This window comes from Centroberyx gerrardi, chromosome 10, assembly GCF_048128805.1.
Source record: "Centroberyx gerrardi isolate f3 chromosome 10, fCenGer3.hap1.cur.20231027, whole genome shotgun sequence".
NCBI lineage: Eukaryota > Metazoa > Chordata > Actinopteri > Beryciformes > Berycidae > Centroberyx > Centroberyx gerrardi.
The window spans coordinates 29747405-29771439 of record NC_136006.1 but is presented as its reverse complement, the minus strand read 5'-3'; the positions used below and the strand labels follow the sequence as shown (position 1 = coordinate 29771439).

General features: G+C 41.5%; 1 protein-coding gene across 1 annotated transcript in view; it reads right to left on the bottom strand.

Annotated features, from left to right (window-relative positions):
- The window catches only part of thsd7ba (thrombospondin, type I, domain containing 7Ba), a 127575-nt gene that overhangs the window by 84795 nt on the left and 18745 nt on the right, over nucleotides 1-24035 (bottom strand). The window contains exons 2-5 of the mRNA XM_071915740.2: nucleotides 10959-11796; nucleotides 8180-8428; nucleotides 7009-7178; nucleotides 2947-3105 (exon numbers count right to left, since the gene is read on the bottom strand). Of these exons, the coding sequence (XP_071771841.2) occupies nucleotides 2947-3105; nucleotides 7009-7178; nucleotides 8180-8428; nucleotides 10959-11796 (1416 nt within the window). The remainder of the gene's footprint in view (nucleotides 1-2946; nucleotides 3106-7008; nucleotides 7179-8179; nucleotides 8429-10958; nucleotides 11797-24035) is intronic.

The following is a 24035-nucleotide window of genomic DNA, read 5'->3' as shown; positions in this document are numbered from 1 at the left end:
TCTCACATTCAAAAGCCTAAAGCGGTCGGATATGACTACGCATTCACCTGTGCAAAAAGACAAGCACACTCAGACAGTGCAAGCACACCAAACAGTTGAGCACACACACACACACACACACACACAAACACAGACAGGAAGCATCGCATCTGCTGATGCTCCATTCTCCCCCCCTTGGGACTTCAAGCTTAAACTACAGGTCTGCTCTCTTTCTGTCTTTCATCAGCTGTGGTTTATACATGTACTGCACTCTTCCAGAGCATGTGTTCTCTCAGCCAGCCACTTATCCACACACTATTTACCATTCATACACATACTGCCTTCTCTCTGTCAACATCTCTCTTTCACTGTCTGTCATTCTCTTTCGTTCTCTCTCTCTCTTAGTTCAATTCAGTCTCAATCTCTGTCTCTCGCTCTCTGCCAAAGCATGTTCTGTTCTCCAAGGCCTGCAGCCGCAAAACCCGGAGCATGCTGTTAAAGGTGGAAAATCTAGTTCAGTCGCCATCTCTGTCGCGGGTTTGGAGCGCTCTTTCTCTGAAGGCACTGTGACACAGGAGAGACTTACCCACCTGGCCATAATGAATGTGCACAGTGACATTTCAGGTAAGATTGATATTCGCTCCCTGATGAAAACCTTCCAGCATACTTTTGGCAATGTGTGAGCAAAATTTTGAGACATGTCAGATATTCAAGTTTTGGCTTTGAAATATAGCCTATGACCTAGATTTATACAGCCTATTCAAATATGGTGACATTTGTTCAAGTTCCCTTGTAGGCCTATGCTAAATGAGCCTTCAAATGCCTAATGAAAATGTCAAACCATAGCAACTTTTGGTTTCACAAATTGTGTGTTTGTTAACTGTTATGTATGTGTAAATTCTCCAGGGAGTTGTGATAAAAACGTAAAAGCTTAATAGGTGTAGTGATAATTCACTGGATTAATTTTCCTGCTATGGAGGAATGCAGACATTCGGCATCTGAGAGAGTGACAAGACTGACAAGGGAACACACACACACACACTGAAAGCAGAAGAATTTGGGCTATTTCATTCAAATCAAACTCATGAAAGTCTCCCATTTAAAGTCACCAAAATTGACTGTTTAACGATGGCTATTCCAAAAAATTATATTTTTCTCCACTTCAGGAGAACCTAGGTATTTGTGTGTCATTACCACCACCCCAAACGGGAAACCAAAGGGACGAAAATCCACACAAAAAATGCAGCGGGACACACAAATATTTGATGATCCACAAATGCATTTTTGATTGGAAAATATGTTCTAGCAAAAGATGGATTTTTTCCAATGCCATTTAATATTCATTTAAATGTCTGTTTACAAGTCACAAGTGAAAAAGTATTTTTTTTTGTCGATTGGGAATAACTTGCATACGTGCAACATGCATGAGTTTTTTTGTTTTACATATTTGGAACTTCTGTGAGTGTATGTTCATTGTTGATTTATGGAACTTGAGCCCCAAAATTCGAACTTTGACAGCCCATAATTGCCACGTCGGTCCAATTTTTAAACTTGTAGGAATGATGCATCTTGTTACAGATTGGCCCAAAGGGAGGTCTTGTTTTAAACCCATCTGATTAGCAAACTAGCTAACATATCTCATAGAAGCTAGTGGTAGTAGCGGCTAGTAGTTGCATGTTAACATTAACGTCAGTTTCTTTGCTAAATTAGCCTGCTGGCTAGTTAGCTAGCTAACAAAGCTTAAAACCAACAGTTTGTTCAGGTTAATTGAGCTGACTCTTCTCAAGCTACAACTCAGTGTTATGGAACTGGATCACAAATTGGACACACCATTTTCAACTATTTGTCATGTGAAAAGGTTAGCTAACTTTAGTAGGCCAAAAACAACTTTGGTTAAGGTTAGGGTTAAGGTTAGGCAACTAAAACTTTGGTTAAGTTTAGACAACTAAAACAATTTGGTTAAGGTTAAGGCTTTGGTCATGGTTCAATAAAAATAACCTTTGCTAAAAATTAAAAATGAACTCACAGTAGAAAACTTCTTCACAGGACTGGGGACTTGAACCCAGATAGATGGAGTTGAAAGCAAATGTTTATGCCCATCCACCAAGCTATAGTCATGTATCCTTCACCTAATCCTTTTGTGGTGGGAGTAATTTTCGAGCATGGAGCATGTGTTTGCATTTTGGGAGACCTGGCCTCATAAATTTGGACAACACATCTATATTATCAGACTACTCACTGTTTACTTTTAATACTGCTGAATTGACCAACACCGACACCACACCAATGTTTTTCAGGTCTCTCTTTTCTAACCTGATTAAGACATTATTCGCATACAGTCAGTTCTCCAATAGACCTCCATGTTGACACCACAGCTGCTGGGGGATTTGTGATGCAACTGCAAAGCTTCTATAGTACATGATCGCCAGTAACTATAATAATCATGAATGACTTGTAATACAAGTCATTCATGATCTTGTATGTACATGTACTATACAGTAGTACCAAGGGCACTCGGAGAGCGCAGACCTCCGCCAAGGTTCGTGCTATTATTGCTTGTTCGTGAGTCGGATTTGGATCCGCTCCGAAATTTAATGGGTTCTTCCTTGGCCCATGCTACACCCTTCCACGAAGTTTCATTAAAATCGGGCCAGTAGTTTTTCCGTAATCCTGCTAACAGACAAACAAACAAACGGCACCGAAAACATAACCTCCTTGGCGGAGGTAATAACATAAAACAGTTCCAAAATGTACAATATGTAGTTCTGCAAATCATTCAAAAGCAAGGGAAATTCATTATTATTCATTATTTGCATTTGTTTTCACATGTGCATATGTGTGTGTATCTGCATGTGTGTGTACAATTATGTATGTTGCTGTAGTCTCTCTTGCTTTCTCTCTCTCTCTCTCTCTCTCTCTCTCTCTCACTCTCTCTCGCTTACTTCCCATTTTTTCCCCCCACCGTACCTTTCCTCCCCTGTGGTTCCTCGCAGTTGTCGTGTAGGCAGGCACCCCAGGGTGACCACTGGGAGAGCGGGCAGTGGTGCTGACAGGGGACGGAGCAGTGCTGGACGGCCAAGGGAGGCTCCCCGCTGGCACACAGCCTCGCACTCACAGGCCTGGACACTGCACAAACAACAGGGACATCAGAGACACAGGCAAGGATAAGTGGGCTTAAGTCAAGCCGAAGGACACACAGGCAGCGCTGGAGGATGTGTGTGTGTTTGGAAGGTTTCAAGTACTGTGTTGGGGATCAGGGTCGGAAATTAACCGGTGGCTCGGAGGCTTTGGAAGTTCACAAAATTAAGAATAAGGGTGCAAAAAATGCTCCAATAATTAGGAGTATCCTTTTTAGCATTTCACCCGGTTCAAATTTGCTCATGTGTTCAAATTTTTAATTGAGTTGTCAAATATTTAGAGAAAAATTTAATGTTTTTTGATCAGAAAAACACCCACGTACGTAGCCTGAAGCAGTTCCCAACCCCAATCAAACCACTGCCTCAACAAAAAATAAAACAATCAATATGGGGGGAAAAAACTCAACAATGGAGGGGTGAGTTGGGGACAGAGAGAAAAATAGCACCATCATCTTCTGTAAGGCCTGCTGCGAGTATCCTGCAGTGGGAGAGAAGTGTGGGAGGTGTGGGATAATTTAAAATAAGTAAAATCTTAGTGGTAGCCTACAAATCTATTATTTCGTAATTCAATAAAATTGCCCCCAAAAAGGACAAAATGACCCTAAAAATTGGATCAAGTGGGATAAAAATGGCATCTTTCTTACAATGGATGAGATCCAAATAGAAGTATGAGCTAGATGAAGAGAAAGGTGAAGATAGAGAAGCAGCGATGCTATTTTAGGGGTTGGATCAGATGGGAGGTACTGGCGTAATTTGAATATAATGGAAAGAACATAGTGTATTTGGATAGCACAGGCAATTAAAGCTTCAAGTTTTGGGTACTGTGGATGTTTTTTTGTGGTGAGAGGCAGAATCATTTTAGCACAGTTTAGGAAAGAGTTTTAAAAAAAGGAGAGAAAGGAAGGAACAGAAGGAAAATTGCTGGTCTCATCTCATGTCGAGCTCTAGAGAATATTTAATGGAGGGCAGTGCCCAGCTCGGGGAGTAAACAGGAGCTGGATATGGAGACGTTAAGGCTAGACACGGCATAACGAGTTCACTGCTAAGCACAGCTGGCATCATTTGGAGATCACAGGGAGCTCAGCCACCTGTAATAGGCTCTGACGTTAGTCTCTCAGACAAATTTTTCAGGGAATGAGAAGGGATTTTTTTTTCTTGCCTGTCCACAACAGGGGGATTTATTAAATCTAATATTCCATTTTGATGCACCTCTGCACATCATTGAGTGGCAAATTTCCATTTAAATGAAAGCCCAAAGAGAAATTCACTAAATGTCCATTGTGGATTTTGTCTTCTTACCAAAAGTAATTTACATGGTCTTTGATCTTCTTTGTAAAAAGTGAGATGCTTGCTTGAACCTGACTGTTAAAGTGCATAATACAGCTCTTTCGGCTTTGTTGGCTAAATTGTGATTTCTCGTGTTTGACAATTCCCTCACTGCCGTCGACATCCAAGAGGTGCAAATTGTTTTCCACATTACCAAAGCGAGCTGCTGTCCATATTGCAGGCACGTAGTACAATCTGTTTACATTAGCTAAAGCTGTGCGGGTCATGCTGAGGTAAACATTACTGTTGACTTTTATTGATCTTTGTCCCACGATTGCATTGATTCAAAGAGCTAACTTCATTCATATTCAATACCCAGCCAGCACATCCACTGTCCAAATACCACTCTGATCTTAACACGGTTGATGAATAAAGGGACATCCTACTGCAACTTTATGTAAGACAATAAATCAGAAAAATACACCTCAGGTATGAAATGAGGCCATCAAGCACGTGCTGTAAAATCAGTGGATTGAGATTTAATATGGCAAAATGAAATAAATGGTAATGATGTTTATTAGGCATGAAAGAGTCTGATTTGCAAAGAAGAGGTTTTTACCTAGAGATGGAAGCCATTAAAAACTACCCAGTGTGCTTAATTAAAGAGATAAATGAAATAGCAGTTACGCAAGTGCTCTTCATTTTGTACTTTACTAATAGATTTATAAGTCTAAAAACATTCATTTTCTTTAATTGGTTGGAAACACTTTAACTTTTCAGCACACCCATTTGAGTTCATGAACACTCACCCACTATGCTGGCTGCCTTGGTGATCTGCAGTAAAGTCAAATGTATGCTTTCATTTTGAAATCCTAGTCTAACTAGAAATAACCACCTCGCGGTTGTATGCCTCCGCCAATAAACTTTGTTTCATCATTGCAAGGACAGTCTTTATTTATTGAACATATATAATTCATGTGATTATTAGGTCAACTTAAAGGATTTTGGTGTCTGCAAAAGTAAGTGACAGCACTTCCACCGTTTTGGTAGAATGACCCAAGATCGTTTTCTCAGGTACAGTGGTAAGCAAAACATTATGATGTCACAGTGAAGTTGACCTTTGAACTTTTGGATATAAAATGTCATCACTTCATCATTTTATCCTATTAGACATTTGTGTGAAATTTTGTCATAATTAGCGTATGAATTCTTGAGTTATGGCCAAAAATGTCTTTTGTGAGGTCACAGTGACCTTGACCTTTGACCACCAAAATCTAATCAGTTCATCCTTGAGTCCAAGTGGACGTTTGTGCCAAATTTGAAGAAATTCCCTCAAGGCGTTCCTGAGATATCGCATTCACGAGAATGGGACAGACGTACGGACGGATGGACGGACAACCCGAAAACATAATGCCTCTGGCCACAGCTGTCGCCGGCACAGAGGCATAAAAATCACTATTGCTAACTATGCAGGTGTGACTCAGATTCATTTTTTTTTTCTTCTGTATTCATATTCATGTTTTTCCAGAAGTAATTTAGTCTGGAATTATTCATCCAACAAGTCAGACAAAAAGCCAGAGTACAGGTGGTGACTCTGGGTTGCCAGAGTTTGTTAAAAAAAAGAGAAAGAATCTGTGACATTTTCATATTGCTACTCTCTATGTCCGATTGCTATAACACCAGAGTGATTCAACCTACAGCCATGAAAGCTTTTACAATTGCTGTTCTAAACACCCGGTGTCTGGTAGGTTTTTCCTAGGAAAAATGGTAGGAAGTAATTGGCATCCTTGATATAGTCTTCTGTATAGTCTTCAAGTTCATTCACAACTTTAGTTTTCAGTTTCTTTCCATTTAAGATTAGGTTATAGATATTGTGAAATAACTGGACATTAATGAAGATGTCCTACTAAGAGGAAAGGTGGAGGCAGGTTATACGAAGAGATAAAACAGGGAAGCTGTAAACAGGGAATGAGACATTCACGCGGCAGCCATTTTGAACACTTGGTGTGGGAAACTCTACCTGGAAGATTGGCATAAAAGTAGCACTACTTAAACACATAAGTCAGGACAAAAACACAAATAAACCTAACAGTTACCTGATTAGCCAGCAATGTTGAGAACAACACTTGAATTTAGCAGGGAAGTTAGTTAGCTTACTAGCTAGTTAGTAAGCTACTAGCTACCTAGGAGACTCTAACTAGAGGACTAAATATATTAAAATGAGTTTCCCTACCCGAGTATTCCAAACGGCCGCCACGTGAATAAGGTCAATACACCCAAGACAAAGACGGTCCCTTGCTGGTCTTTCACATACAGTGAATCCTTATTTTAGTCCAGTGCCTTAGCTAATGTTTAGATATAGAAAATACAGTCTAAGACTATGATCCTCATTGTCCGCTTCAACTTCAAATATAGATGCTTTGGCTACCCAACACAGCATGTTCATGAGCCTCATTTCTCCAATTGCATAGCCAACATAATGCTTTGGCGCTGACTTTCACCTTAATAATTCATGTTCACAGCTTATACCAAAACACGCAGCAGACTTTATTTATGGTGCATCTCTTGAGCCTCCGCGTGCTTCTGGCGAGCCTCAGGTCAACTCTGATGAAGGTGTTCTCCCTACCCTCTTTCCTGTGATGTGGTGCTGAGTCGTCAGGGACTTGGACGCAGTAGGTCTCCCTGGTCTGGATCCCGCCTCCACACAGAATACTGATGTTGGCCAGCCGCCGGTCCTGTTGGCTCAGCAGGGGGGCGATGCGACACTCACCCCAGTCCGTGGTTCTCCAAATATACCTGATAAAGCGCACAGAAGCAAACACCCATAATAGCATTGGTTACTGCACACAGATGTTGATACTACTTGTCTTTTGCAATTACAGTAAAAACGCCTCCCTGCTTGATAATATGCCTTATGAAGTTGAAAGAGAGTCTCACAGTTGTGTATTTTCAGAAAGGAAACTGCAATCCATTCAAAAATGAATTGATAAATGAATGTATATAAAATGAGTTAGCAGCGTATGTACAGCACAGCCGATGCAACAGTTACGGATAAGGCACAATATGCCATAGAAAAATGATTAAAAGCAGCTTTTCTCTGGCAAGAGGCTTCCTCACATCAGGAGGAAGGGGGGACATGATTATTTTGATTTAAAAACTTCTAACCAGCTGTTTGGCTTTGACTATGAAAAATGTTGTGATGCAGAAAGCAATAATATTCGTGGAGTTTAATGGAACAACAGCCTGTAGTAATCTATCAAATGCTTAATTTCCGTAATGAGTTTTCCCTAATCATGTAAATCCTCTGCTCTGAGGCATTCCATGTAGCTTTAGCAAATAAAAATCAAATCTAACGGCAGGGAAAATAATTCTCTATTGACTACTTTGTTTACTGCACGTAATATCAGCCAAACCCCATCTCATCACGCAACCCCCCCTATAGGAATGAGGTTCTATAGAATGTTTTTTTTTTCAACCTTGGGGTCAGAACCCCCCAGGTGCACACAAGGTTATTTTAGGGGTCACAAGATGATTGAAGAAATGACAAAAATACATGCAAAAACGTATTTACATGGGACATTTTTTATGGTGAAACAATGAATATTTGTAGCCTCTAGGCTTTCTCTCGTAATTATTCAAGTGAAATGGCCCGAAAAGGCAAAAATTAAAAATCATTGTTTGGTTTTACAGTTTGCCATTCTGTGCATAAACCCCTGAGGTTCCATGTGAACAGTCTTTTTGTTTCTAAGGATTATTATTATTATTATTATCAATATTAAGCACTTAGATTAGACCACCTGGGGCAGTTTGGAAGTAAATCCCCTATGATGTTGCAAGCTTCTTTCTCCTCAAGGGCAGGACATCCTTTGCCCCCGCCGATGGGGATCTGTGTCATGATCCGTGTCCGGAGGCGGTAGCCGGGCGACAGGTCGACGGCCCGGCAGGTTTTCGAGCACGGGCTCCACGGCGACCAATCGGACGTCTCGCAATCCTTGGGCATCACGCAGGCCTGGAAGGTCAGGGGGGAGTTGTCTTGCATACAGAGACTGGAGGAGGAGAAGGTGAGGAATAAGTCACAGTGACATAAACAGAGACAGTATTGTATAGAGAGACAGTGCGCTCTATCAGTTTTGAATGGGGAAATCCAGCCGCGACAATGTAAAACGTGTCGTCATCGGCGAATCGACACACCTTTTTGTGCATATCGTAAAGAACATCCACCAATCATACTTTCAAGTGTACGCAACAGCAGAACTTTGTTATTTACGACAACTGGTGGGGACAACATCAACCATCTCTGCCAGCAACTGTTTTGTTAATACATTTGAAATAATTTAATAACATGATATTCTCAGATATATAACCATCAGCTCCCTACTGTGGACTGCATGCATGACATGACTGTTGACACAATGACAAATGTATGTATGGGACTGCCGTAAAGCAGATTTGTCTTGAATGTCACAATCTCACTGTTATGAAGCAGTGGACGGCGCTGCATACAAGCATTGGTTTTTTGTAAATGTGTAATGCAAAAGATTGTATGTGTGTCAGAACTTTAGATATAGACGACTCCCCATTCATTGTCTTCTTAGCCACGAACTTACTGCCCAGGAGGCGTTACCAAGATGGAGCCCGAGTGAACCAACTTTCCTTAAAGGGACTTTGACATAAATATATATCCGAGAAAAACATACATCTCTGACACATGAAAGAAAGTCTAATTTCATAAAGTAATGCCTTTGTCACCTCTTTCAGCGTTTGAGAAATAGGGTTCCCAGACAAAGGGTGGGAGAGAACAGTGCAGAAGGATGACAGATGTCAGCTGAGGTTGGGATTTGATTAGACTGCCTCTGTAAGGCAGGCGGTTCTTTAGAAGTGGAAATAACACATCAGATGGAAGAAATACCATCTTGCTTGGAGAACCTTCTGGTGGATATCTGGACTTCCTGACGGACAAATGACCTTTTCAGGTTCCACTCCAGAGCATGACATTATCATCTAAAGCAAGTCATATTTACCAGTATCGTACATCATAATCACACAACGCTCAGTTTATAAAGCCAGCCTTAAAATGAGGAGAACTCGTACGCTCACTTAGAAATATGAATAAATGCATTAGTCACGTAATTACAATTTCCATTGTTTAATTTGGACAATTTAATTAGTTAGGTGTATTATACTGAGAGTGCAATGCTCATTTTAGGAGGAATTTTACTTGGTAATTAGGCTGTAATTAGAAAAGCAGAATGAAGCAGAACTCAGGTGGGAAATATATATTCAAAAGCTCCGAGCCCACTCATAAGTGAATATGTTAATCGGGCACTGTAAGTGATCTCCGCACTCTCTGTGAGAGCCACTGATTCTGCCTCGCCATGGATGACATGTTGATATCAAACATATTAAAAGATATCATACGCCTTTTTATCTTTTAAATGTTTTGCGTCCCCGCTGTCCCCCAAACAGCGTGGGGCGAACAAAACTCTCCATCGAAACTGACAAAAATTCAAAGCTGCACATGAAAGGAAATGACAGTGCTTCACAGGAAGGCATTTAGAGCTCAAATCCCCAAAGTTGCCACTTCATTTAACTGAGCACTATCAATCCACTGGAATGCAGTGTTTACAGTGACAAATATGAAGGCAACATCAAACAATAAAACTGTTTAATTCCCCTCCAAATCAGCCTCAGTCTGTTTCTGATACCATGGTTACTATGAGTGGCTGTCATCCAGTCATTTGTATTCAAGCAGTCGGCTAATCATGTCACTTTACACCAACTAGATGGCAAGGTGGCATTTAGTCAATATAATGTACATGCAATGATTTTCTCTCTCCATGCATACAATTCACAAGATGGAATGCTGTTTACTGTATTTCATGCACAGGGAGGAAGCTGTATGAGTGTGTGTGTGTGTGTGTGTGTGTGTGTGTGTGCACGTTATGCAGAAAAATCCATTCTTATCAAACCCAAATACCAGGGTTAGCCCGAACAGCAGGGCTTGGAGGGGAGCAGCATTTGACATTTACCACAATAGCGCGGCATTGCCATGCAAATAGGGTGCTGAAACACCGGTTCTCCCGCAATCTAGCTATAATTGAAAAGTTAACAGCCATAAAATAACTGCTTTTCATTACTGCTTATTTCACTGAACACACCTCCACAGTACCGAGAACATGCCACACGGGTATCATGAAGGGGAATGACCGTTGACTGTGTCCCACTCGTGTTAATAAACAAAACGAGTGTGGAAACATATTAAAAATAATCCACTCAATCAGGGCCCCCCATTCACCTACAGAGCACATCTTACCATTCACCTCATATGTTGCATCAGAGAAAAAGAGATTAATGTAAGACTAAGTGATTTAGCTATAGAGGCCCCGCTCCCCAAACCAACTGCAAACCAATTCTTCTCACACAGGCACCTTGCTTTCATGATAATCTGGGACTTATACCTTAAGAAATGCCCTATTTTTCCACAGTGTGTTTATCTCCCAAGTATTCATCTCAGGTACACACATTCTGTCTCACTGAATGAAAAGTGCTGCATGTTGCCACGTGTGATTGGCTTACCTCAGCATGGCGTTCTTGCCGTCACTCCGCGTGCAGCGGACTTGTCGCGTCTGGTATCCCACCTCCAGTTCCCATGACATGGGGTGGGTGTTGTGGGCGTGGTGGTGGTGCTGGTGGGAAGCCTGCGTGTGCCGCTTAACTGTGTTCTTCTCCTTGGAGCTGCTGCTGAAATCCACCGTGGTCCTGCCGCTCAGCAGGACGCCCTTGTGATGGGGCAGTCGACACTCGCTCCAGGGCCCGACTTTAAGGCTGTACTGGTGCTCGCTTTCACCGGCGGGACAGGCCGCGGGGCTAGAGCAAGTCCTGGTCTGGGTCAGGTTGGGGCAGTTGGCCCCTCCGTACATGGGCGTGGCCAGGACGTGTCGAGTCCGATGCTGCAGGCCAACGCCGCAGGTCTTGCTGCAGCTCGACCAGGAGGTGAAGTCCGACACCACGCAGTCCTGAGGGCAGGGGATGAGGCACGCCTGCTCCGTGGCCAGCTTCTGGGAAAAGAACTCGCATATCCTCGAGGTGACCGTGGTGCGGTTCGAGGTGCGCACGCACTGGACCTTGCGCCTCTGGATGCCGTGCTGTGCCGTGACACACTCGGCCGTCCTCAGCTTGAGCTCGTTGGAAAAGAAAGGGACCAGGACGCAGGCCCCCCAGTCGGACACCTCCCACTCGAAGAGGTCCTGGTGCCACTCGCAGACCTTGAAGCAGTGGCGCTGGCTCTCGGGCTTGTCGGTGTGCTGGCAGTGGGAGTGGTGCGTGGTCCAGCCCTCCGTGTGGACGCACCATAGTGTCCTGGTCTGAACCCCGCCGGAGCCACACTCCTCCCCCACACACTGCCCCCACTGGCCTGCAACCAAGACAAGAGACACGGAGAGGACATTTTCATTAAAAACTGGAGCTTTAGAAAAAAAGGGTGTTGGTTTAAATTGCAGCTATCAAGCAATTTGCAATCAAGCACAATTCAAGGCCATTCACTTAACCTTCATGTTTGCCTTATTCATGAGCAGAGGAAGAAAGGAACACAAAGTAATCACACCAACAGTGGACATCAATATAAAACATGACTATTTTCTTGCTCATAAAGGGCTACATTCACTTCAGTTCTTGAGGACAGACTAATGAGTATTCGTCCAACGTCTCATGTAAGATTTAGCCAGCAGTGCAATCACATTTGTAGTTCAATCAGGAATTAAGATTTGTCACTACCTTGCCGAACTGCAAAATGAAGCCTCGTCAATATCCATCGCCTGGCTTCAGATCAATATTAGCTTAAGCCAACTATTTCACCTCATACAAAGCCAGACCTCCGACATGCAATGGCTTTGTCTGAGAAAGACAGACAGTCAAGGAGGACAGAACAAAAGGCAAGCAAGGCCAACCCGGGTGTGGAGGATATTCATAGATCTGTGACAAAGACTATTAATTTCCACCATAAATGACCTTAACCAACCAAAGACAGGTATGATATTTTGCTGTGGTCTGACTCTTTGCACTGCTGAAATCCACAGTAGACTCTTAGATGACTTTGAGTTATAATAATGTGCAATTAACAATGTTGGCCAAAATGAATTAAGAATGCAATCCTGACTAATTATCCGTCTTTAAAAGGAAGTATTTACTAATTACCGATTGCATAGCGATTCCGCTAGTTTAAAAATTCAGGCCCGTAATGTCTATCCACTCCATCCCTGTGGTTGACTGTGACTTAACACCGAACATGTTCTTCCCACAAGTTGCTAATAATATGGTGCTGCCCTTTAGAGAAGAATTCTCGGTATACAGAGCAAAAACCCAAAGGGCAGCACAATTCACTTTTTGTTTGTTGATAGCTGGAGGAAATGGTAATAAGATCACAGTTCAGAAAGGTCAATTGGCCACTGTTGTAACCCGTGTGCTTAACTACATTTCATATTTCACCAAATTCCCAAAGTTGCTCAATTCTTGCCTGATAGGGCTGTTTGTACAATATGAAGTTTGACAAAATGGGGGGAGAGGTCATGTAATTGCTGTATTTTCTTAGCCGCAGGTTAATCCCCTTGTCACAATTGCAGCTTCCAATTTTCCGAATAAATAAATCATTAAGTACTCTGAAATGTAACTGCAATCCCTAAAATGCCCCACTGATCCAGTTATACACTGAATACCGCTGCTGCTGCAGGAATAACAGACAATCCTTCATATTTTTACTTGAAATGAAGATTTACATAGTCCTTTATAGGGGCTTTGTAGACTATAGGGCCCATGAAACCTAAAAGGCATCGTTGTCAATATGAGGCTGTTTTTCTAAATGACTTAAAAGTTGTCAATATGAAGACACATGGTTTTGATCTGATACCAGCAATACCATTGTTACGCCTTTCATTTCTGTGGTATGGTTAAAGGTGTTTCTCAAAATTTCCCATAAAGCCTGTTTCCCACTCTGTTTTAAAGAGCAAGACGAAGGAGTAGAGCAGATAACAGGCCTTGATAACAGCCAATATGCATTCAGTTGAGGTAAGCTAACGTGAAGTTCAAACCTTTTTCTTAATTTAACCTTTAATTAACCAGCCAAGTCAATTAAGAACAAAATTGGATTTACATTGAGTGTTTGGCAAGAGGCAAAAAGGCTCTTGGTAACAATGGTAGTGGAAACAATGCAGTTTAGAATAGTGGAACTGGAATAAAGTTGTGGATTAATTGCAAAGTAAAACAGTTTTGTGCTATAAAGCAATCCAGCAGATTTCCGTCTTTTGGTCTTGTTTGTTTACGGTAATTATACTAATGTCTCAAAATGAATGTGGTAATGATTTATTGGCATTAAAATGCTACAAGTAGCAATTTAACCCAAAGCCAACCCAAAGATTACAATTACTAGTTCTGCCCAACACAGACAATAACATTATAGAACTAATTGCCCTCCAGATGAGACCTGCTGGTTCAAGAGGCTATGGCATGCAGACTCGGTGGGTGATACCTCCCATCACAACTAGACAGTGAGGGCCAGTGTAGATATGTGGAGGCTGGCTGCAGGAGGCTCAAAGGCAAACCATCAAAGATCCCTTTAAACGTACAGAAAACAGCAACCCTTCGCTCTGTGTGCAGAAGACGTGACGTGGGTTCCTGAGTGGATTTGAAAATCCAGATTTCACTTCACTTCGACGCAAAGAGTGCATTCCATTTTTACTTTTGCACAACAATATATCAGAGGCAACGGACCTTGACTCAATTAGAATGATTTAGGAGTCAAATTGGACTCACTAAGTACGACAGACAAAACAAAGTTCCTCCTACAGCTTTGTCACTCACCAGGAGGCCAAAGTGAAGCATCTTCTCTCCTAATCGCTCACGTCTGATAACCCAGCGATTGCCTGCATGCCTTCTCTTCTAATCTATTTATCTGCTGGCTGGCATGCTCTTGTGTTCCTTCAACTTGACTGATTGGCAGTCTCAATCGACTTCCCACTTCCCAAACCCTCCTCCTCCTCCTCACCCGCAGGAAAGTTAATTTTAAATGTAATCCATTACTAATTAGGCTACTTAATACCTGTGAAAAATCAGCATTGAGTAGTATAATCCACTGGATTACTCAAAATCAGTAACATAATTGGATTACTTTCAGTCACATTTGGATTGCTTTGCTTAAGTTAAACACACAATTTAACCTTATTTAGTATTATTTGCCACCGGCTTTAAAGCTTTACTTAGGCATCTTTGCACATCGGTGGTCCCAAATAGCATGGAGAGGTAACTGCTTGAATTTTGCGGACTAATACCTAGAAATCATCAAATGTGACATCAGTAAACTACACAGCATGCTCATGTTTACCGACCCAGCCGGTCTGTGATGCTTTATACCAAAGGAAACCAAAGAGACGAGAGAGAGGAAAAGATCTAACATGGTGAGTCCAGCTTTCTCTGAACGGAGCGCTCGCTCACTGCTGTTTAGTTTAGGAGACAGTTTGGATTTTGCTGTTTAGTTTTGATTCATCACTTTCTGTGTGGAGCAGATATCCCCACCAATGACCGTACTGACACTAGAATTTAATTTGGACAAATAGGATCAATCTACAGCGGGACATTCTTTCATACCTAGTGCAGCTTTAAAATGCGTAAAATGCTACTGTGCTGTTGTAAAGCGTCCATAATTGTGTCTTTAGTCACACAATCAAAATGCCTTTTAACTGCTCATAAATGTTATTCTTGTTGTTTGAAAGGTATCTTAACACATATTTAGACTTGGGAGAGACTGAAACTTCTAACAGATCTAACTGAAACATTTCCATTGGAACTGAGGACTAGGGACTCAAATTCGAGTCTATACCAGAATATACCATGATGTAATAATCCACTCCCAAATAGCTAATTGGCTGGAAAAAGTTTGTCCATTCAACCACAGTTTTATAAATAGAACCATTAATTTGTGATTCATAAAGCCCCATCCAAAAGAGAGGTTAATAACTTTAATTGAAATGTTTGCCCAGTTAATTTAGTTTCCCTGTCCTTTGGTCCTCATTTTCAACACATATAGACATGACTCAGAATAAAAAAAAAAATAAAAAAAAACGAAATCAATTTGCTGATCTAATTTGGTTATCCGAGTCGGTCACGTTCACTTCTCATCCTCATCGTCATTTTGCCACATGCTATGAAAAGGATAATTTGTTTCATCTCTTCTAATTGGAATTAAATTGATATAATAATGAGATCCTAGTGCTTCACAAATTGCTTTCAAATGACGACTGACTGAAACAGTTTTGTGCTTTTTCAAAGGCGTTGCCAGAGAAATGTGTTGTTAACTCTATATTCCCCGGCCCGCGATCAACACAACGTTGCTTTGAAGCTGTTGCTTTCTGCTTAAGGGGGCAATATTTCAAACTGCTGAATTGTTTCATAGTTCATCGGAGCACATCATTGAGTTTATTCGTCCCAGCTTTGCGATATTAATGGAGACTTACTGTGTAGCTCAAGTCATCGCGCTCGCATTATCATTTGTCTCATTTGCTCGCTTTGGTTTCAAAGCAGGTACGATACAACAAACACGAAATGTCAAACTGATGACAAAGCACACAGGACAGGAATTCACAATCATCACATTTCACCTGCCTAATTTTAAGAGTTATTTTAGATAACACACACACACATTTGCTTTCCTTGATTTGTTCTGTGAATAAAGTTAATTATTGAGACCAAATAGGTGTTACTGTACTGTACTGTATGTATAACAGCTGTAATATTTCACCTGAGACACACAACCAGAGGTGGAAAGTAACTAAGTACATTTTGTGAGACTTCTACTTTTCCTCCACTACATTTCAGAGGGAAATCTTGTACTTTTTCCTCCACTACATTTATCTGACAGCTGGAGTTACTAGTTACTTTGCAGAATAAGGTTTTACATGCAAAACATAGGATAAGCTCATAGAATATGTTGCATTGTTAGAGAGAGTTTAAACTCTCCAACAGTATATGGAGCAGTTAGACCGACAACATTAAAATACTTCTTACAGGTTCATGCTTCAATAATTTAACTCTCTGAAAGAAAGCCAAATACAGGACTTGATTCAGTCAGTTCATATTAGTATGGGATATGGTTTATGTTCTAAAATAGATTTCATCCAAAAAAAATCAGACATGAGCAGTAATTTGTAATTGAGCATGAAGGCCTGGGTGTGACTGTAGCCAATGTTCCTCCCTGTTCTCCCGCTGAACACACTGCATTCTCACACAACCTCTTCCTCTGTGGTCACTGGCGGCCGTATTTCACGGTCAACGCGCATATTTTTAGCGCCGCCACCTTCGCTCGGCGGGGGCCGCTCCGTCCAGCTGCGCCGAGACATCGCCGCGCGTGATTTATGGAGGTGTGATCGGGAGTGATTCCACTGACAGGGGGGAGCCGGCTAACACGAGCACCGGTTCCTCTCCTAAGCTCTGAATAATCACTCTCTCTATCTGTCAGCATCAGCATCTGTCAGCCCCCTCGGCTCGGTCTCGGGAGGCGCCGGCCGCCCACGACTCCTTCGCTCCTGTCGCACTTAGTCCACTCGCTTGCACCTCCGGGGGTCCCCTGCACCCCCGGGGCTCCCTGCTATACTTACTATTCCATTAACGTCCTGATTAAAGAGAAAAAAAAGAATTGGGGCTGTCTACATTACAATACCGCATTAAAATGGCAAAAAAAACGGCACAAATTAAACCCGACTGAGCGCTCTTTTTCAGCTGAATACTCAAGTTGTACCAATAGCAAAGTTGTACAACAATAACAACCGAAATAACAACAGCAATCTCCATTATGCCCCGAAACCAGACAGACAGAGAGGGGGAGAGAGAACAGCAGCGCCGCGCTCTCTGACAACCAGTCAACAAGTTATTCAAAGCAATTACAACTCCCAGTGCGTTCGTCTTCCATCGCGCTAAACTTGAAGTTGCAAGTCTTTCGGAAGGCAACAAACATGGCCAGAGATCATGTCCGAGCTTGACAGGCAATTAGCAGCAACTTCGGACAGTAAATTTGTTTAGTTGCACATTTCTTTGTAATATTAAAGCTGCGCTAGGGAGGATTTTTATGCAAAAATACAATCACTAAACCTAGAGTCCAATCTGAGTCCGAAGTCCTCAGTTCCAGTGGAAATGTTTGAGTCAGGTCCCTTAGATCAATAATTCTCAACCTTTTTCATATCAACGATCCCTAATTTATTCCACATTAGAGCCACAGACCCCCATTTGATGAGATTTTGTCTCTCGGACCCAAATCTGAGAATATTTGTATTGTTAGATATGATTTTGTCCAGAATTCCATGACTATCTGTATTGTAGGTAGAGATATTGAAAGAGAACATTGAAACTATGATCAAAACAGTCATTCTTCTTCATTCTTTAATTGTGTTCACTTAAATTAAATAATGGTGAAGTTTAACAATTCATCAATTTGCTGGGGACCCCCTGGAACCCCCTCAAGGACCCCTGGTGGTCCCCGGACCAAGTTTCTGTCTCTCCTATGTCTAAAGCTGTGTTGAAATGCTTTTGAAAACAACAGAAACCTGGTAGAGTTACAAGGCGTTTTAACTGTGATATCGTGAGATCAATGCCACAATTATAGAGCTGCACTTCAATGTGCACTAGGCAAGATTTGTATGTGAAAATACACCGGTCTGATCAGCCTAAATCACAAAGCGGGGCTGGGATAGAGAGCAGTGTCCCCTCCCCACTTAATGAGACGCCATAGATTCAATTTGCCCAGATTAAATTCTGGTGTCAGTAGGGTCACTGGTGGGAAATCTTCTCCAAACACAAGAAGTGATGAAGTGACACTTAAGAGTCAAATCCACACAAACATTAGATCTTTTCCTCTCTTGTCTCTTTGGTATCTTTGGTATAGAGCATCACGGACCGGCCCGGTTGGTAAACATGAGTGTGCTATGTGCAGTTTACTAACGTCACACTACAGAATTTCTGTTTCTGTTCCCTGGTGCAGTACACTTTAATGACTTCAGATATGATATATTGTATCTACACTCTGGTTTTGCGGTACAGAACGGGTTAAAACCCCCCTAGAGGTGGCAATCTAGATGAATAGCTGTTGGAAAGAGAAGCCTTTTGGATATTTACATTACAGTTATTTGAGATCAAAAGGCCTAAATGACGAATTACTGCTTAACATAATGTGTATAATGTGTATATGTATGCTTATGAGTATAGACATACATGTATATCTATTGTATGTGTATGAATGTATATGTATATAGGGGAATATTTGAAGGTAATTTTTTTGTACTATTTATATGCATTTAGACATATTTGCTCAAGGTAGGCCATTTTGTATAGCTAGGAGCTTTATACTTTATCTCTTATTATACAAACTGATTTTTATTATTTTTATTCACTGATTTTTATTCATAAATGCTGACCTTTTTATTGATGTATTGATGTAATATGTATGTTGATAGGCTAATGTGTTATGTTGATTGACAATTGTCCTGCACCTGTTGTCAATGATGACCTAATCTATATGTAGCCTACAGGTGGTATCATTTCCACGTTTGCTGCTTTGAAAAAGGTCTATGACGGAAACAATAAATAATGCAATAAATTGAGATTGCATCATATTCAATCATAGACTATTGCTACTATGTGAATACTGTAAGCATAATGCAGTCATTTCCATAGACTTATAGACACCAAAAGACTCACCAATAATGCAAGAGTGAAATCGTTATGCTGATCTGTGTCAAAATCTGCTGCTTTGTCCGGAGCATTTTATTCAACTTGAATTGTATCGGATTCCAAATCAATTACCTCAGCTCAAGATAGACTTTTCTGTTAACAACGCTCAATATCGAAATGTAAAATGAAGAACGGCACCACGCATATAATTCCATGTTTATTGATGTGAGATTCAGTTGGTGATTTGCTATAGTGAAACCAGATTCATGCTATTACACACATTTTCAGTGGGAGCCAAACATTGTAAGGCATGTGTTTCATTTGGGGCAGCCAATTAATGTGGGATGGAAAAACCTGCTTTTTTTTTTTTTTTTTTTAATCTGCATTGCAGCTTCATACATTTCCTTCACCTTCCTCTATAAGCAAACATCTGCTGAGTGTTCCAGCCATCCATCTTCAACTTCTCCGCCTGAGCTGAGTTTGACTGTTTAGATGCGCGGGTCCTTTGTCGCAACACTTTTTAATTAAATGATACCTATGCCGCTGAGCGCCATTATGCAGAGAGCCGTCCCCCATGCCACACTTCCATCAGATGTAATTTATGAGCAGTGAGGTGCATCCTTAATTACAACATTCATATATGCAGGAATTCATGAGATTATCATCAGGCAGTCAATCCATCTCCGGGAAGGCCTGAATCAGCTAATTTCTACCAGGTGTTTACTAGCGAAGTTAGAGGAGATTTGGGAAATGAGCAAAAAATGTTTAAATTATCCGGGGGGATAGTTCACAAGCAAAACAAGCGGCACTCGCCACCTTAACTTAAAAAAAATAAATAAAAAAACAGATTGATAAGCAGCGATTGTGATCTATTTGACTTTCTCGTATGCTTGAACATTAATGATTTATTTCCGTAAACGTTCATTAAGCGCATGGGGTTCAGTATTGGTATTTTTGCCCGTGTAATGAGGTGAATCATAGCAGCATAGCATTGCCCTAAGGCACAGCATCAGATGCAGCTTAAACACCCCGCACTAATGAATTACCTTGAGGCTGCATTACTGTCTCCGATGGGCTTCTGTTATAATTTAGCATTTAGCCTCACAGCGTTAATGCCAGATGCACCTGAACGCCTCATCTGTAATTGAACGGCCGACGATATAAATGAGAGGAGCCAGTCCCACATACTGTACACTACAGTATATGCGCTATTGACTAGCTCCTCTGCTCTGATTTATCGCAAATCAATACGGCGCTCAATCACGCGGAGAATCATTTTAATACCGCCGTGAAGACTTCTAAGTGAATAATCAATCATCTTTTGTCGGTAACCTCGGTGCTTGCATGACTCCTTCAGAGAGTTATCACGCCGTGAGGTGAAGACAGTCTTTAAATTGCACAGCAGGTTGCCAGGCGGCCCAGTCAGGTGAAACCACAAGCGATATCAGGGGTCATGAGAAAGTAATGCTGTCTGATGAATTCGCACATGCCTGTTTTTAAAGGGAATTCCCCACTTCAGCCAGAGCAAAGCACACACCATCACTCTGGTGTGTGCTTGGTTGATTCTTCAGAGTTTTGTTGATCATTATGGTCGCTCACCAAAGTGAAGCTCATGCTCAGTAGTGGCTAAGACAGATCCATCCACACACACGCAGTCGGGTGAATAATCCTCCATTCCCTATTTTCTTCCAAACTAGACATATTTTTCTGGGTCACTGCTCGAGTCACATTCGTCCTTGTTTCTAATCTCTCTCCCCTAACCTGCCCACAGCGGTTTGTTCTCTGAGGTTTTTCGAATGGGTGCTGCTCAGAAAACCTTGACACCTTTCACAAGTCAACAAAACAAACAAGCGCAGGTAGATGGATAAATAGTTAAAAGCGGCTGACATGAACATCGTCTGCCTGAAACGTTTCCATGCCCTCATGTTAAAAACCCCGGATAACTAATTCATAACAGCTTACTCAATTGAGAAGGCGGAGAAGAAAAAAAAAAGCCAGCATGTGTTGTGTTAGACATGCAACTTGTTGACAGATGCCATTCAGTTTTGTGTTAAGCCACGTCAGCACTAAACTCATTTAGGCCCCTGTTATAGATGGAGAGTGCTGCAGTAAGGCGTTTGTTTTTCCATTCAGACTTCACAGCAGGCTGCAGTGGTAGCAGCTTGGTTGAATCCAAGGACGCAGGTTTCATTTCGACTTCAACTAACACTCTGGATCAAACCCAGCAGCAACTCACACTGACAGAGGCATAGCATGGCATAGTAGCGCCCTAAATAAAGTCTATTCTCTATGGAAGAGGATTAGAGTGTGAAAAATGTATTGGAGTTCTGAGTTAAAAGTCCTAATTCTCAGATTAAACTCCCTTTTTTTTCTCGGAATTTTGACTTTTTCTCTGAATTCTGAGTTGCAGAATACTGACTTTACTGTAATCTCAGTATTCTGACTTTAAACTCAGAACTCAAATACATTTTTCACGTGGCCCTAATCCTCTTCCGTAGTTCTCCCTCACTTCGTCAGCAAGGTTGAAACAAAAGATTCAAATTTACATGAGAAAGGTCTGCAGGTATGAGAGAGAGGGAGGAGAATTACTGGTCAGTGTGAAATGCAGTAAGACGTTGCTAAACTAAACCCTGATCTGACGGGTGAACATGAATCAAAATATGAAACATGACAGTCTAATTTGTTGCAGAAATGCGCTTTAAAGGCTTTGTCTAAAAATGCAGAATGAATAAATGTACACTTATGGTCCGATCTACACAGCACCTCATCTCCCACTGACATCAGTGTTTGACTTTACTATTAACTAGCCTTGGGAGCCCTAGCAGTTCATCTGTAAAGCAGATATTGTATTTCTTCTGAGTTCTCGCTTATACACTTAGACCCCGCTTTGATTTTTAAGCTGGAAAATCTATTCGCGGGGGCTTCTGCGGGAATCAATGTGTTTACACTCACAAATGCCACAGCACTTTAGTCAGTATCACTGTAAGACACGGAGACTACAGTAGGGGCCAGGCAGAAGTGGGCTATACCTCTGTGGTGATCAGAATCTTTTTCAGTGTAATTGCTTGTCTCATGAGTCCCGGCACCAGCCTGTGTAGAGGTGACAAGTAATTGGATAGGATGTCACTCACTCCTCTGTCTGACTGTCTTCCGCTGACCTGGGATTTCTCTCTCATAAGCACAGGAGCAGAACTAATGGCCATATCTACAGGCGGCAACCTGAGGAAAGACCCGGGTGTTTTGATAATGCAGGTCCCCAGGGTCAGCGTGTGACAGAGATAAAGTGACAACGGCGATGCAGTAGGCTACAGTACATGCGCTACACCTGCTGACTATGCTGTTAAAAGAAGACTGTAATTAAATCCAACGGTGGAGATCCCGGTGCTGTTGTGTTGCTTTTTCCCCCCAGTTACTTTGCAGCAATTAATAGGTGAATGCTGATTACCGATGGACCCGAGAGAGAATCCTTAAGGTGCTTTCAGACAGAGCAGCGGACTGGAGGGCAGTTCTTCCAGTCCTCACCAGGGATCCCCCTTCAAGGCTGAAGAGGATTGTATTGGTGGAATCTGTGATGGATCATAGCTTTTACCTGGGTTCACCTGGTCAGTCGGTTTTGTGGAAAGAGAAAGTGGCCCTCGTGTTTTGTACACTCACTGTATGTTGGAGGGTTTTATTGCTAGTTCTAATAATAAAATAATGGGGCACATTGGCAAGTGGTGAACACAGAGGGGAATGGATGCTACTAGATACAAGGACGTATAACCACCAGGCACAAGAATGTATAACTCATACGGTAAAAGTACTTATGTCATAGTAATGTACACTCCAACCTTCATACTAAAATTACCACTTGTGGACCTTGATATAAACATGTTAGAGTACATTGTTGACTTCAAGTAAAGTGCTACTTGACTAACATGTAAAGTCTGACTACATGTTCAATTTTATATTATTTTTCATAAAAGATTGTTGGCATATGAAGGCATAAATGTAGCATAAAATGCCACATTATGTATGTAGGCTACCTTGTAGCAACTGATACAACCTGTATTTTATGAGTGACACATTTTCTCTCTATTAAATTATGCTTCGCATGACAGATGTCCAATATACTTAACTTTAACTGTAATGTCATAACGTTTGTTGAACAGGATCATTGCGTGCTACCAAGGAATCTATAAAGAAGGAAAAGTCAGATACATCAGTAATCTTAACCGCTAGTCAGCCTTTAGGTGAAAATGCCGTGTCTAATTCGTCATTATTGTCACAGAATCCAATTTGTGGTGGAGGAATTTATATTCATATAATTTGTGTCCACAACATATAATCTGCATTTCAGACTTTGTGCTCATTTCACAAAATTTGATGAGATCATGTTGCTTTTACCACACAAGCAGGTAACCTACAAAGATAGCTGTTTAGCTTGCTAACATTGGTGCTATTTGGTTGCATACTAAGCTGTTAGCTAGTCAGCAGTCGCCAAATTGAATGATTTAGCAGGAACTGATGTCAACCACTACTAAAATTTGATTGGCTGTGAGATTAAGTTCTCAATTGATTTGAACTTTTTCACCCTCCTCACCACAGCTGAGCTGATTTCTGCACCACTTGTCCAAAGCGAATGACAACTAGTGAATCCGCTGCTGCGTTTGAAAGTACCTTTTTTCAGAGAGTTTCCGTGTCCCAGATTCATTCTGTGTTACAGATTTAAATCAGAACCAGCTGTTTTCTATCAACAACAAAATGGTCCCCAATTCCGCTGTGTTGTAGACCAATTCTATGCGGACTGAAAACCAAGAGAGTTTCCCTGACAGAGGAGGTGATTACCCAAGTCAGGTAGCCTGCACAATGTAACCTGCTGATTACCCGGTTATTAATCAGCCTCTACCTCGTTTTATGGTCATCTGTGGGAGGTCAAATAAATAATGACTGGACAAACTAACACAG